At 40.0% G+C, this 17104-nt stretch overlaps 1 protein-coding gene across 2 annotated transcripts in view; it reads left to right on the top strand.

Annotated features, from left to right (window-relative positions):
• Positions 1–17104, top strand: part of LOC141105887 (uncharacterized) — an 82068-nt gene that overhangs the window by 46393 nt on the left and 18571 nt on the right. For both annotated transcript variants that reach the window (XM_073596060.1, XM_073596059.1), the window contains exons 3-7: positions 3320–3451; positions 6240–6363; positions 9203–9263; positions 10464–10510; positions 16578–16653. In XM_073596060.1, coding sequence (XP_073452161.1) covers positions 16646–16653 — 8 coding nt within the window. In that variant the 5' untranslated portion in view covers positions 3320–3451; positions 6240–6363; positions 9203–9263; positions 10464–10510; positions 16578–16645. The remainder of the gene's footprint in view (positions 1–3319; positions 3452–6239; positions 6364–9202; positions 9264–10463; positions 10511–16577; positions 16654–17104) is intronic.

Here is a 17104-nt window from a genome sequence, read left to right as displayed (position 1 = left end):
ATATCTTAGGCTTACCTGTAAAACTGCTTCTGGAACACTTACGCTATTTAATAAATGGCATTCAGATATCCCGACTCTGACTGAAGAGGATTGGTCGGAGGGACTGCAGCAGTGCCTCCCGTTTATGATCTCGGCCAGGGATAGACTTGTTCAACTAAAGTTTTTGCACAGGGTATATTATACTCCCCAAAGACTTTCCTCTATATATCCGGGACTGGATGATACTTGCCCTAAATGCAGACAGTCGGTGGGGACCTTTTTCCATGTGGTTTGGTCATGCCCTATAGTGCAGAATTACTGGACTGCAGTGGTGGCGGAGGTTAACGCAGTGGCGGGATTACACCTGGAGGTAGACCCACTTATCTTTCTCCTGGGCATTACCGATAATCTGACCACAACAAAATATAACAAATTATTTGTGTTTTACACAGCATACTATGCCAGGAGAGAGATACTACTGCGCTGGAAGTTAGGAGATCCTCCTACGGTGGGGGCATGGAGAGCCCAGGTCAATGCGGTACTGCCACTATATAAACTTACCTATATGGGAAGGAACTGTCCTCTAAAGTTCGACAAGATTTGGGCAGCATGGATTGAAGCGAGACACCTCACCATATAGGGGGTTCAGGAGCCCCCCCCTCCTGGGGGTCATGGGAAGGGGGGGCGGATAGGATGTTTCTGACAAAGGTTGGGGATCTAGGGGGGTTATGAGTTACCAAATCTGCAGATGTGCTGGAGCAACCTTCCCTTTCACACCCTAGGATACCCATCCTACGTGACACCTTTTCTCCATTTCCTGCTTCCCTTGCTGTGGGGAGACACTGATGGGAAAGGATGGATTCAAATGCAAAAGGGAAGTATAAACAAAAAAGTCTACAGTGTACTGAGATGATTGTTACAACCATTTTCAAAAGAAGAATGATAGGTAGATAATAAGGATGGGAGAAAGTTGCATAGATGAGTTAAGTTCCTATGTCGCATGATTACTTGGCCTCAAATATGTATCGCTGTGAGTCTGGTTCTACGGATATTCTTCTACAAGATAATTAATCTGATTTCACAAGTGTACTGTACTTTGTATTTCAATAAACATTACCTGTGTTAAAAAAAAAATATCATCAGACTCAGAGATCAAATTTTTTTTTTTTTTATACAAAGGAAAAAAAAACGTTAGACTGTTTTGCAGATTTTCAAACAGAGCTGTAATATGTTATATGCTGGCAATACAAAAACAGTGGGGGTTATTTATGAAAAGGCAAATCCACTTTGCACTGCAAGTGCACTTGGAAGTGCAGTCGCTGTAGATCTGAGGGGAAGCTCTGCTGATTTTATCATCCAATCATGTGCAAGCTAAAATGCTGTTTTTTTTTTTATTTTCCTTGCACGTCCTCCTCAGATCTACAGCGACTGCATTTGCAGTGCACTTTTAGTGCAAAGTGGATTTGTCTTTCGTAAATAACCCCCAATGTCTTGCTTCAAAAAAAATGTAATTTTAAGAACGTTCGTTCGATTTTTGAATCGTTAGTTGTTAGTGTTTTTTTCAACCACAGTGACGGGAAAATTTAGAAATAATAGAAAACTTCTTGGTCAAAGGAATTTTTAGACAGTATATGTGGTTTTCGTTCAGAAATTACATTCATTTTAAGGGCCGGTTCACACTGCTGCGATGCGGGAACCCTGCAAATCCACTGCGGGTTCCCACATCACATGTCTCCCACTCCCATGTCTCTCTCACACTGCCCTATGCAAAATGCTGGGAGTGTCAGGTAAAAGTTAATGACACCCCCTAAATCAGTTCGCATATCGCAGTGCGATCTGCAAACTCGGACAGGAATCGGATCGCATGGGTGTGAATACCCATGCGATCTGATTCTGCTGCGGGCAAAAAAAGGGTCCTGTGCGAGTTTAATGCGAATTCAGCAATACAATCTTTATGGCTGAAATCGCATTGCACAGAGAACACATGTGATTTTTACTGCGTTGCGAATCACATCCGATCTCTGACATCGCAGCAGTGTGAACAGGCCCTAAAACAGAATGTTAAAAAGAAGTGAAATTTTCAAACAACATTCTTTCAGCAAATGTACAAAGATTTTTCGTATTAGTAATGATATCTGAAAATTGATCCGTGTGACCAGCATAAGGCTCGCTAGACACCTATGCAGTTTGCTTTTGATCGGTTTCTGCAGTGCTTTTTGCTGTGCGTTTTGATTTTTGCAAACGTGATTTTGCTGAGATTTGCATTTTTATGCTTTTTTTTTTTTTTTTTTTTTTTTTTTTTTTTTTGTGTCCAGTTTGTTGTTGGGCAGATAAAAAAAAAAAAAAACACAAATTGCTGCAAAAACACATTACATGCTTTTCTGCAGCTCCTCCATTAAAGTATATTGAACCAAATAAAGCACCGTTTTGCGTTGAAAAAAGTCCTTGACCCTTTCCAAGTATGCAGCAGCTGAAAAAAAAAGCCTTGATGTGAAGGTGTCCCATAGGAAACCATGTAAATGAGCTGTAGTATGTTTCTGCAAAAAGCACCAAAAAAGACGTTTAGTAAAATAATGGGGTTAAAAAAAAACTAAAATTAACCCTTTATAGTACAAAAAGCAAATTGCTACCGTAGGGGCTTAATTTACTGTGGAACAGTGAAATAATAGTAATAAATCATATTTATAGTAGCGATTATTTGCTCTTTTTGTACTATAAAGGGCTAATTTTGTTTTTATCAACCCCATTATGTTACTGGTTGATTAATCGATTATGAAAATAGTAATCGATTAATTTCATAATCTATTAGTTGTCTATTAATCGATTAGTTGTTTCGGCCCTAGTTCTGACTCTAACCCACTTTGTCATATACTAGGAAAAAAAAAGTTTTAGCTAGATTTACGTTTTAAGGAATAAGATGCACCTCTGCAGTTCTATTTGTTACTGCTCAAAAGAACATTGTGACAAAGTAGGGCCCTGTACTGTTTTAAATGTATAGTTATGCATAAAAATGTGGAAAATCTATTAATATGCAAAAACCTTTTTGGAATAATTCTTCATAGACTTGCAAGCAGCAGGAGCACATGGTTTGGGATTGTATTTACAGTAATGCCAAGTAGTAATGATTCTATATTGTGTGTGTACTGTTCTCCTGTAGTGTAGTGTAGTGGCTGAAGTGTGTTCTATTGTGCGGCAGCTACAGGGGAAGAATAGTGCTTCTGTTTTGTAGTAGTTCCTCAATATCCTGGTAGATCAAGTGAGACTGTCCATGGTCTCTAACTAATTGATGTATTAGGTCTATAAGATAATGTGTTTATTTTATATACTGTCTTTATTGTAGGCCACAAATCAACGTGTGACACAGACCCAGAAATTTACCCCTAAGGATTTGGTGACAGCAATTCGCAACCAAAATGAAGAACTTGGATTGATCGTAGATTTGACAAACACCGAACGCTACTATACAACTAAGGTAAAGATTAATGTAACAACTTTTTTTTTTTGGTCTGTTAAAGGGGAACGGAGCCCTCTTTGCCATCTTGGCCTCTGTTTGATCTGCAGTTGCCATGGTGCTGCACATGGGATCAGTTATGACACCAGCCATTAGATGGCTTGACCAGTTGAATTGAGAGAGTACAAGAAACTAACAGTTAAGCTGGCCATAGACAAAATAGATATTCAGCCCCAGGGACTGGATGATTTTCGATCAGTTTGTGGCCTTCTCTGTTCAACAAAAAGTCAATTGTTTGTCCATCTAAAAGTAACCTGTTGACAGGTTGAAAACACTAGTGTTGTCACCATGTAAAAGGAAGTTGAAAATTGAGGAAGCTACTTGCTTGGTCATGTGATATTAAAACTGACACTGTTGTGTTATTGCCATTGACTAAGTCCAGCATATACACTATATTACTAAAAGTATTGGGATGCCTGCCTTTGTACGCACATGAACTTTAATGGCATCCCAGTCTTAGTCCGCAGAGTTCAATATTGCGTTGGCCCACCTTTTTACAGCTATAACAGCTTCAACTCTTCTGGGAAGGCTGTCCACAAAGTTTAGGAGTTTGTCTATGGGAACGCTTGACCATTCTTCCAGAAATGCATTTGTGAGGTCCGGTAGTGATGATGGACGAGAAGGCCTGGCTTGCAGTCTCTGCTCAAATTCATCCCAAAGGTGTTCTATAGCGTTGAGGTCAGGACTCTGTGCAGGCCAGTCAAGTTCCTCCACCCCAAATTAGCTCATCCATGTAATTATGGACCTTGCTTTGTGGAATGGTCAAAATCATTTGGTGTGGGGTTGTTTTTTCAAGGCTTGGGCTCGGCCCCTTCGTTCCAGTGAAGGGAACTCTTAAGGCATCAGCATGCCAAGACATTTTGGACAATTTCATGCTCCAAACTTTGTGAGAACAGTTTAGGGATGGCTCCTTGTTCCAACATTACCTTTTTATAAATAGCTCAGGCTTCCTGAGTAGTTATCTGAAAAATTGCAAACCACAGCCAGTATACTGATTAAAATGATTTGAAGGAAGAACTGCCAGACAATGAGAATTTTCCCTGGCTTTCTCTTGAAGTTTTGTTACATAACTAACTTTTATTGTAGTGTCTCCCATTTCTTGTCTGGCTCCTACAAATTGTAGAAATCTTCTCACAGCACCGATCTACTGGCACTGCTGCTGGGTTAACAATAGCTACTGCAAGTGTGAAAGAGTTGCGCAGCTCGCTTTCCCCTTCCAGCCACCTTCGTAGAACTTGTAGAAGTCTTTCCCAGAATGTAAAGTGTTCTGTGATTGGAGGCGGCGGATCTGCCATTCATTAAAGAATATACTATATTCTATAAATGGAGCAGGCAGGCGAGTGGTTCATCTCTTTCACACTTGCAGCAGCTGATGTAAACCTCCAGAAATGCTATCAAATCGATGCTGTAGGGAAAATATATCTACTGAGATGCAGCAGCCAGCTGGTCATGGGACAAACTTCATTACAGGTGAGTTGTGTCTGATGCTATATAGCAAAAAAAAGTAACGAAATGGCTTTCTTTTAAAATTATATGGTGGTTTTGTACATACAGTATCTTCTTTCTGATTTGTGTTTTTATTTAGCATCTTGATTTACTTGTACCTATAGATTTGAGATGACATCTGGTCTCAATACAGACAGTTTGGGCAACAGTCTCATGTCCGTGGTTGTCTTGCAGACACAGCCAACAGAAATAAAAAACTTGATAGCATAAATAAGAATGCTAGGCCAATCAAATCGTTCTGCCATTTAGTAGGCCCCTGTGAAGTCAGGTGGCAGCATGGGGCATGATCATTGCCAGTGGATTTTCAAGGGAGGTCTAAGCAGTGGTAAATGTAAATATAGTCATAAGAGGGTGTAAAAAAAAAAAGGGCAAATGTAGTCTGGAGCAAGCCTTCTTAAGGGCTCTTTCACACCAGCTGGAACGTGTTATGCTCTGTGTACATTTCCCTGTCAGTGTGCATTGTGTGCAATTTTTTTAAATTTATTTATTTTAGTTTTTACCTTTTTAGTAAAATGTCATAATAGACATTTAATTCAACTCTGTACTGTAGTTGTAGTATGATGCTGTGTTATGCAGTGAAGCGAGTTGTTGCTTTTGTAAGCAACACCCACCCACCAAACCATATCGTGTGAACAGGGCACACCAAAAACAATTGCTTTCTATGTGCCCTGGTGTTGAGACTGTATTGTTCTATTTTTATTTGTATTCTTTTAATTTCAGGTACTTGTATAACGCCGTCAATTTACGCAGCGCTTTACACATTTATTATTCATTCACGTCAGTCCCTGCCCTCAAAGAGCTTATAATCTAGGTCCTAGCTCACATTCATACATACACATACTGGGGCCAATTTAAAAATGATCCAGTTAACCTACCAGCATGTTTTTGGAGTTTGGGAGGAAACCAGTGTACCCGGAGAAAACCCACGCAGGCACAGGGAAAACATGCAGATTCCATGCAGGTAGTGTCATGGTTGAGATTCAAATCAGCGACCCTTTTGCTGCTAGGTGAAAGTGCTACCCACTACACCACTGTGTTCTATGCTGTTCAACTCTAACAGACATGGTGGGAACGAGCCCTTGCAGTATATTTAATCAATTATTGTCTGTTGAAAATATAAAACTGAGTGCAATGTTGATAATCTAAATAGATAGTCATGGAATATCAGACCTTATCTATCACTGTTAAGTTAAATCTTTCTTTTTTTTTTTTTCTTTTTTTTTCTTTTTTTGCCGTTTTAAAGGATTTGCCTAGAAGTGTACAGTATTTGAAGCTACACACGGCAGGTCTCAAAATCCCAGATGATGCAACAGTCCACCAGTTCAAGAGACTTGTCAGACAGTTTCTTTTTGCCAATGAAGATAATGGTAAGTTGGCCTTCTGCAACTTATTTCTTTGTGTTCACAGACTTTTTAGTGATTAAAACCGCATATTTTATATTGTGACCTAGTTATTGCACTGGAGCTATTTATCAGCTCTGAAAACTTAAACCAGAATTATATTTTACTTTTTATAGACCATTAACCACTTAAGGACCTAGCCTCTTTCTGAGATTTGGTGTTTACAAGTTAAAAATATGTTTTTTTGCTAGAAAATTACTTAGAACCCCCAAACATGTATCTTTTTTCTAACACCCTAGAGAATAAAATGGCGGTCATTACAATACTTTGTCACACCGTATTTGCGCAGCGGTCTTACAAGCATACTTTTTTGGGAAAAAATACACTTTTTTGAATTAAAAAATATATTTTTTTCTATATTGTGAAAGATAATGTTACGCCAAATAAATTGATACCCAACATGTCACGCTTCAAAATTGTGCCAGCTCATGGAATGGCGACAAACTTTTACCCTTAAAAATCTTTATAGGCGACGTTTAAAAAATGCTACAGGTTGCATATTTTGAGTTACAGAGGAAGTCTGGGGCTAGAATTATTGCTCTCGCTCTGCCGATTGCAGCAATACCTCACATGTGTGACTTGAACACCGTTTTCGTATGCAGGCGCTGCTCACGCATGCGTTCGCTTCTGTACGGGAGCTCGGCGGGACAGGGCGCGTTTAAAAATAAAAAAAGTCTTCTTTATTTTACCGTTTTATTTTTACACTGTTCTTTAAACAAAAAAAAAATGTCACACTTATTCCTATCACAAGGAATGTAAACATCCCTTGTAATAGAAAAAAAGCATGACAGGACCTCTTTTATAGGAGATCTGGGGTCAAAAAAACCTCCGATCTCATATTTACACTAAAATGCAATGAAAAAAAAGTTGCTTTAAGAGCTATGGGCAGAAGCGACGTTTTGACGTCGCTTCCGCCGTGCAATGGTATGGAGACGGGTGGGGGCCATTCTCTCCCCCCCCCCCCCCCCCCCCACCACTCTACATACCAAGCCAGGGAGAGGACCCGATTGCCTCCTCTGCTGCTGCCGACGGCTGGGGGGGGTGGGTATTCCTCTCCTGCCGCCTATAAAAGTGATCTCACAGCGAATCCGCCGTAGACACCACTTTTATCTGAAACCGGACCACTCACTGAAGAAGAGGATACCAGGGGTTATGGTAGCTAGAGGCTGCCATAACAACGATATCCCTCTTCAAAGTGGCGACGTATATCGTCGTGAGCCGGTCCGGAAGTGGTTAATAATGAGAACTGAAAATACTTGATAAGTACTTCTGGAAAGTACAGTTGACTCTATGACCACTTTTACACTGAGGCTGTTTTCAGGTGTTTTAGCGCTTAATATAGTGCCTGAAAACTACCTCAAGCAACCCCAGTGTGAAAACCCGAGTGCTTTCACGCGGGGACGGTGTGCTTGCAGGTTGTTAATAAAAAGTCCTGCAAGCAGCATCTTTGGGGTGGTGTGGGAGCAGTGTATAAACTGCTCCCACACCGCCCCTGCCCATTGAAATGGATGCTGCTTCCAAAGCACCTGAAAAGCGCCGCATCACAGGCGCTTTTAAACCCTTCTTGGGGGTTAAAAGCGCCCCGCTACTGCCCAAAAAGCATTGCCAAAGCGCTGCTATAACAGCGGTAAAGTGCCGCTAAATCAAGCTGAGCCTCTTCTAGTGTGAAATGACTGGTGTGTAGGGCAATGGGCCTCAAGCATAGTTAGTATAGTTCAAGTAATTTTTCAGCTGCACTGATCATCAAGGCACTAATCATACCCTTGGAGTTTAGTTTTAAAGTGTATTTCCGCTTTTACAGTCAAATGTGAGAAGCCCTCAAAATGCTTGTGCTCCCATTCCCACAGCATACCTAAAAATAGAAAAAATATCTTTCATTCCGAGTTGTTTAATCGTAGCAGGACTATATATATGTGCAGTTTAGTGGACAGGCTGCGGTACTTCTTTTTTTTTTTTTTTATATGCATTAACATACAATTTACCACCCAAGCTTGGAGATCTTTAAAGCCTGGTACACATTAAGTTTGTTTTTTGTTTTTTCTTCCAACCCGGCAATCTCTTCCGCAACCCCCCCCCCCCCCCGCCAGAACACACCAGCCACCGCTGATCAGGTGCCGATCGGCAGACCTTTTCTGGTCATGCCCCTTCAACAGAAGCGGGCTGCCCGAATGTTGATCAGTTTCTATTGAACCAGCCAATGCTGCCTGATGTTTGGCCTTTTACCCTTTGTTAGGACCGACTGTGTTCTGGTCTAGTTTACAACTGATAATGAAGCTGCCAGCACAGTACAGACTGAGTTTATGATCGTAAACCTATCTCCCCAACTCCTCCTTTTCCTAGAATAAGAAAGCTAGGTAGGATTTGTAATGGAGATATACTGTATAGTCGCAGCATACAATTTATTATCTCGCCTCAGCATTGTAATGGCAATACAAAAAATTTTTGTGTTTGACAATCCAATATAAACCTGAAATATCTCCTATGCTGTGCATGCTGGCTGTCTGCTGGACATACCTTTTCACAACCTACATGCTTTGTACCTTCTCCTCTGCTTATTCTTTTGATTTACTTTGTTTCTAATGACTACATGTTCCATGGTACCTTGCTGCCTGCAGTGATGTGTGACTCCTGTAGTGACTTTGCCTTCTCTCAGCACTTCTGTAGTTTAGTAGGTAGACTGTGCAGGTATGACACTGCTGTGCCACACATTTCAGTTTCTCAAGCAGTTAGAACAGTGTTGCCATGTAAAAAAACTAGTGAATTTATCAACTAAACATCTTACACTTTTTTTTTTTTTTTGTGGCAGATAAACTAATTGGTGTTCACTGCACAACTGGGATTAACAGGACAGGATATCTAATTTGCAGGTAAATGATGCATAGTCCTTCAAAATGCATCCGTTTTCCTTTCATTTACAGTTAAAGCTTGACCAGGGAAAGTAAAAATCCTCCCTTGAAGTGGGGCTACCCCCACATACTGCAAGGGTTGAATGCTTATTTAGTCCATAGATGTGCACTGAACACAAGATTGCCATGGAACAATCCACCACTGACGCCTAAGGGAGAAGAGGAGAGAGCCAGCAGCTGCTGGAACAGAGCATTGGGCAAGTAAAACTGCTTTTCCGTCCCCCAGGCTTAAACAAGCATCCAAGCCTTGCAGTTTGGTGGCAACATAATGCAAGGGAGGATTTTTACTCTCCCTGGAGTTGGGATATACAGTCTGTTTAAGCCCAGGAACTGAGTTTTCATATATTCAATTTAACAGTCCTTAGATGTGGTGGTCGCATCTGGGTTTTTTTTTTTTTTTTCCCAGGGTCTTTTTTTTTCCCTTCACATTTCCACCAAGTGATCCTGCCAGTAACACAGTTCCTGTCCATTGGATGACATTGCTCACTCATTGTAATGAGTCTGGGACAGGAAGTGATAAAGCAAATAATGATTTTTACAGTTGTCACCAGAACAGGTGAGTTTGAATCTTCCCTTGGGGACACTTGTTCTAGTGACTAAGCAGCAGGATTTCCCTCACTTTCTAGTTGTTTTCACTCAGTTCCTGTTGGGTCTTCAAGGCATAATGTAAAGGAAATGTTTCCAAAAGGACACAGACCACAAAATAACGAGTCACTTTTTTTGGTATTCTATCCAAGACACAAAAAAAATGTTTGGCCATACATTCATGTTATCAGGGGGGAACTGCAGCACAGAAGGTTTTTCACCTTAATGCATTAAGGTAAAAAACCTTGAGGCTTTACAACCCCTTTTAAGGCTAGAGAACTTTTCTCATCTCCATAACCTAGGACAGGAGTCTTCTTTAGTGCAGAAGTGGACCTGGTCAAGCTTGATAAGATAATTTAAGATATTTAAGTATTGCAGATCACACAAGGCACAATTTGATTTTCTGTCAGGATCAACAGGCTCTTTTTTTTTTGCACGTATCAAACAAAAAACACTTTAACAAAATAAACCAAATTTTAGCTGAATAGAACAAAAGGGAGCAGACAAAATAAGTTCACTGCCTAGTTTTAGATACACTTTAATTTTCTTTTAATGCGACTTTGTTGCCATTTTCAGGTACTTGATAGATGTAGATGGATGGCGACCCCTGCATTCAATTACCGGTAAGTGTGATTGAGATCCATGCTATTTTCACCTCCATTGAAGGTCTCTTTCATGCCTAGAAAAACAAAGGTAGCTGTCAATGCTTTAGCTGCCAGCTCTACATGGGAATCTTATCAATTTTAAATGTAAATTATATATTAGTGCAGTGATTTCACTAAAGTAACCCCATCTATATCGGTGCTTTCAAAAACCTTCTAAAATCACTATAATATGTTAAGTCATTTGAACAATTCCTTAACCACATAAGGACCGAGCCGCTTTTTTACACTTTAACTTTTACAAGTTAAAATTATTTTTATATATGTGTGTGTGTGTGTGTGTGTATATATATATATAAAATGGCAGTTGTTGCAATATATTTTTATATATTGTGAAAGATAATGTTACACCGAGTAAATTAATACCCGACATTTCACGCTTCAAAATTATCCCCGCTCGTGGAATGGCGACAAAATTTTACTCTTAAAAATCTACATAGGCTATGTTTAAATATTTCTACAGATTACCATTTGAGTTACAGAGGAGGTCTAGGGCTAGAATAATTGCTCTCACTCTATCGCGATGATACCTCACATGTGTGGTTTGAACACTTTTAATATGCAGGCATGCTACTCACGTATAAAAATAAGAAGGTGCGGTGCAATCAACATCCATAACATCAAGTAGAATCCACCACGTGAAAGACTGGATAAAGCCAATAGATGCAGCCAAAGTTCATAGTGTAAAATCCTCCACCATCGGTAAAAAATACTCTTACCAAATAGGATGGACCATTTGAGTGAACAAATGATCAAACACGCTTGTTACCCACTCATTGGGGTGAGGATGGCGAGTAGATCCAGCGGCATGCACAATGGATAATCCAGATGGATGAGGCAGATGAAAGGGAGATAAAAAGTGGACACAATCTAAGTGTACACTGTAAAGTTCTTTATTGAATAAAAAATGAAGTGAAAAGCACTGCCTTGCTCCCATTGCGCAGACCCGCACACAAGACTCTGGCCGCTCTGCTTGGCTCCCTTGCACCATGACATCCCAGGACATGCTCAGGCACCGCCTCCACCAGAGCCTCCCGAACACACTGTAACAGGCACTCGTATGGTCTTGGCTGGCTCCGAGCCAAGCGTCACAGCCATATTTGTTACTGGCAACCTTTTCTTTTTACTGGCAGGAGAACATTGCCTGTTTTTCTACTGGCTGCCAGTAAAAATACTGATGGTTGGCAACACTGCGGGAGAGGACGTGATCATCTCCGCCGCTACTGGCAGGGACGACCCGAGCGTGGTGGGAGGGGGGTGAGCACCTCTCCCGCCGCCAGTAAGTGAGCTTGCTGCGGAGACCACTTTTATCGTAAAGAAAAAACGCACGGCATTCCCAAAAGTACCGGGTTATGGCAGCTAGCTGCTGCCATAACCCTGGTATTTATTTTCAAAGTAGCGATGTACGGGTATGTCGTTTTGCTTGAAGTGGTTAATTTGCCATCCTTTACTTCCCCACTTGGTGGATCTTTGACCTGGAACAAGTGGTGCATATTGGGTGGTGATATGCACATGCTTTGTCTATATTGTATTATCACGTACACAACCTACCAACTGTAGTTGTGGGTGATATTTTGCATAGGTTGAAAAAGACGCAAGTTTGTCTAGCTCAACCAACAGAAAATAAAAAAATAAACAGAAAACCTCTATATACAGATTCCTATACCCCTAGTTGATCCAGAAGAGGGTAAAAACATCCCTTTTTAAAGCATGGTCCAGTTTGCTCTGGCAATGTTAAAATGTGGTTATATTTTGTGCATTTAGGAATGCATCCAGCTTTTTAAAAAAAATGTTTTTAACACCTTCCAGCTTACAGTACACATATAGGCGGCCTCACTGTATGGGGTTTTTTCTGTGGGGCCGCATATATGCGTATCTGTCGTTGTGCTGGGAGAGCTCCACACGGCGCGCTCCTTGCACAGAGTGGTCACCTGATCGATGTGATAGCCTCTGATTGGCTATCACAGTGATCAGTTATGTGAAGCCCACCCATGCGTTTCTGTCTCTGTGAATAGAGAGGAAAGAAACCTTGTTTCTCTCTCTCTCCTTGCAGAGAGAGAAATAACTGTGTGTGTGTGAAAAAAATTAAATAAAAATAAAGAAAAACACCTAGATCTAGGGTCAGGGTTAGTGTTTGGGTCAACTAAGAGTCAAAGGTCATGTTCAGTATATTTTGGGCAAGAGTAAAAAAAAAAAATGTTGTTTTTTTTTTTAAATTTGTGTCTGTGTTCTAGGTAGGATAAAAAAAATAAAACAAAATGCGCACTATTGCTGTACTACGGGTACAAACAACAAATATACATTATATATGGTATCGCTGCAATCATCTGGAGCAGGAGAATTTATTTTGGGTTGTTCTACTTCCTTTTTTTTTTTTTTTTTTTTTTACTATATTGGGCCAGTTTTCCTTTTTATTATTAAAACAATTCAGGAGATATCCATTACCATTTGCCAGCAAATGAAAGCCCGATTTGTCATGAAAAAAACCAATGTCTAATTCACCTGGATGCACAAAGTAGTTGTGATTAATATGTACGGTTTTATACTAACACGTGTCAGAGTTGCAAAACTGTGCTTAGGCATTAACAGGGGTTAAAACAATCTGCTGCACTGGCTAGAGGGAGTCTTTGCCACATTTTCATTGCTCTTACTGTGAAGAAATCTTCCTGTATGAGATTAAATTCCTTTTCCTCCAGACAAAGAGATCCTTTGTAATGACCTTAAAGTGAATAACTACACTATATAAACTATATGAGTGATGGCAAACCTTGGCACCCCAGATGTTTTGGAACTACATTACCCATGATGCATAACTACATTGCAGAGTGCATGAGCATCATGGGAAACATAGTCCCAAAACATCTGGGGTGTGAGGGTTCGCCATCACTGCACTATATTGACCACTTATGTATTTATACATGGCAATCATTACCTCCTAATTGCCTTTTCTCAGGCAAGAATAGATTCAATTCTGCTAATCTTTCCTCAGCTGAGCTTCTCCATGCCTCTTGTCAGTTTGGTTGCCCTTTTCTGCATGTTCTCCAGTTCCCCCGATATCCTATTTGTGAACTGGTTTGTACAGCGGCAAAAGAATGTGTCTATCTGTTGTCTATACCTCTTTTAATGCAAAGAATTGTCAGCGTTTAGAGTATGAACCATTATTCACTACTCTTTAAATACGGTCTTTTAGCCTGTTTTCCTATCCAGTTACAAACTGAATTTTCTAAACCTATAAACTTTAGAATGGAATTTCGGATTAATGCTAACTAAGCTTAACCACTTCAGCCCCAGAAGGTTTTACCCCCTTGATGACCAGGCCCTTTTTTGCAATACGGCACTGCGTTACTTTAGCAATTGCGCGGTTATGCGATGCTGTACCCAAATAAAATTTGTCCCCCCCACAAATAGAGCTTTCTTTTGGTGGTATTTGATCACTTCTGCGGTTTTTATTTTTTGTGCTATAAACAAAGCGTCAATTTAAAAAAAAAAAAAAAAAATTTTTTTTTACTTTCTGCTATAAAACATATCCAATAAAAAATTTAAAAATTTCTTGTATCTAATTCCTTCATCAATTTAGACCAGGGATATGCAATATATCCAGCTGTTGCAGAACTACAAGTCCCATGATGCATAGCAAGACTGACAGCCTCAAGCATGATGAGACTTGTATTTTTGCAACATCTGGAGGTCTGCTAATTGCATATCCCTGATTTAGACCAATATGTATTCTGCTACATATTTTTGGTAAAAAAAAATCTCAATAAGCGTATAATGATTGGTTTGCGCAAAAGTTATCACGTCTACAAACTATGGGATATTTTTATATCATTTTGCTTTATTTTTTACTTGTAATGGATCAGCGATTACAGTGATCAGTGCTAATAAAAATATGCATGTTTACTGTACTAATGACACTGGCAGGGAAGCGGTTAACAGGGGCGGTCAAAGGGTTAACTATGTGCCTAGCTGGTGCTTGCTAACTGCGTGGGGGTTGCTCTGACTGGATGAAGACAGGGATCAGTGTTCCTGATTAGCAGGAACACAAGATCTCTATCTTCTCCCCTGTCAGAACGGTGATCTGCCTTGTCTACATAGGCAGATCGTCGTTCTGCCTCTCTGGAAACGATTGTGGACTCGCTGATTGTGTCTATCGCTCGAAATGTTGTATAGGTAAGTTGTTTCACGTAATAGAGCCAACCTGCCACAGTACAAGTGTGGTAGGCGGTCCGCAAGTGTTCCCTCCCCACTCCCGCTATCTGTGTAAAATAGATGTGTATACTTACCTATATTTAGTCCATTCTGGTCATGTGACCACACAGGGTTGAGGAGGGAGTGCCAACAGGGACCTGGGAGCCTGGGTGACATCCATGGCTCCTGATTTCCCAGCCAATGTTGGATGCTCCATCCTCTCTCCTGCAATCGTCACTCATGAAAGAAGGGGATATTTGCGCTAACCAATCAATATATACAAAAAATATGTGCACAAGTGATATAACTAAATAAAGCGTGATTAAATGCTGCACCTCTATAGGTCAAATACCAAAACCTAAAACCAATATTAAAAAAGAAGAAAAAGATGCACAAAGAAACCGCTACAAATAACAATAAATATTGCTGTGAACAAATTCTGTAAAACATGATATTATGAAAAATTGAGTGTATCAAAAAACAAATAGTCCATGTGATATAAATGAATAAAACCAGAAGTGAATTTAACAAAAACAGAATATCCCAAAATGATCCTTCAAAATTTAGGAGATGCAAAAGTTCTTCACTTAATCTCAAAAAGCAGGACACATATTCATTCGAATCATCTGGAATATGGAGCATAAAATGCAAATACAAACTGCTTACTAGATCTGTTGGATCTCAAATGATAGAGATCAGAAGCGCTTGTGCATTAGCCTGCCGGCAGGTGAGCTCTCAGTGATTGAAAGCAGAGAGGAATCCACCTGTTCATCCAATCGTCACGCATGGACACAGGGGATCACGCGACTGGAGTAGACTAAAAACAGGTAAGTATACACTTATTTTTTTACACAGGGTAGGCAGGAGTTCAGTCACATGTTACAAAAGTTTTGGCAGTGAGCTGGGGATAGTCTTCCCGCCAACCTCGCCACCCCGTGCTCGCTCGCTGCCACAATCTAAAGGAAACGTGGCATGTCCGACTGTCATTCATTTCTGTGTATGAATGAACTTTAAGTCCCGACTTTCTTTGTAGGTTTCGTCTTATAGTTCTCAATAAACTACCACGGCGCTGTGGTAGTTCATTGATTCTTCCTGTCCGTGTGAAACTGGCTGGCCATACAATGCACGGGGCAGACAGCTTACACTGACAATCTGTGGGAGACCTGCATGGCACCCATGATCTGCTGATTGCTGGTGCGATGCTTTCCAGGCTCCCAAAACTAAAAGTATTAAATGCACTTTTTTTTTTTACTTGCAAAAAAAAGTGCATTTATTATTTTTTGTTAAAAGGTGAACCTATTCTTTTACGCATAGTTTGTTTTTGGTTGGAATTCCACTTTAACTTACACTTTAGCCACGTGTGAGGAACTGTGTAAAATGTAATTCCCTTATCTAAGTTCTTTCTTCCTCATAAAGAGAAATCAGATTTGTTTGACAACTTTGGTCTTTCATGAATCCATGCTGACTATTGCTTAAAATATTGTTTTCTAGCAAAACTCTATGTGGTCTTTTTATCAAACTTTGCAGTTATTTTAAACGAACTGGTCTGTAGATGCTTAGTGAAGACTTTAATCCCTTTTCAAATATAGGCACCACATTGGCGTTGCGTCATATTGTTGTGGGTGTAAATATTTTAGGTTCTATACTTTCTACTTTTGTGAATAATATGCATTAGGAATTGTACACATGATTTTTTAGGTATTCTAGTAATTTTAGAAGGTCTTTGGAAATGCTGATATATTGGTAAATCACTTCTCACCAACTACGATTAGGAGATATGTTTCTTTTTTAAATTATGTAAAAATGGTTCACACAAAGCTAATGCCGAAATGTGTTTTAGCATTTGCAAATTCCCGTGGGCATCCAATTGAAGGAGCAGTTTACATTGAGGATCTAATTAAAGGACCTATGCGAAGGTATGACCAATTTTCTCTGTATCTTCATTGTGTGTAAGTGAGAAAAAAAGTAAATATACACAACCTCATCTTATAGACACTTGGGGACATATGAATAAGGCAGTGAATGTGACTTGTAAGTTTCAGCAAATATTTACTAGCGGTGAATCAATAATTGACATTAAAAAAGACATGCACTAGTAATGTTTAGTTAATGTCAGATTAGGTGCTTTTTGATTGGACTGGACAGCACCCACGTGAAAGGGACCTTAGATATGCTTTTATATAAATTATCTCATTCATGTATGCTACTGTGTGTACTCACCAGCCACTTTATTAGTAACACCTTTTCAATTGCTTGGTAACACAAATTGCTAATCAGCCAATCACATGGCAGCAACTCAATGCATTTAGGCATCTAGACAACTTGCTGAGGTTCAAACTGAGCATCAGAATGGGGAAGAAAGGGGAT

Source organism: Aquarana catesbeiana, linkage group LG08 (assembly GCF_042186555.1).
Source record: "Aquarana catesbeiana isolate 2022-GZ linkage group LG08, ASM4218655v1, whole genome shotgun sequence".
Lineage (NCBI taxonomy): Eukaryota > Metazoa > Chordata > Amphibia > Anura > Ranidae > Aquarana > Aquarana catesbeiana.
Note: the sequence above shows the minus strand (reverse complement) of the source record. Positions and strands in the feature narration are given on the sequence as shown.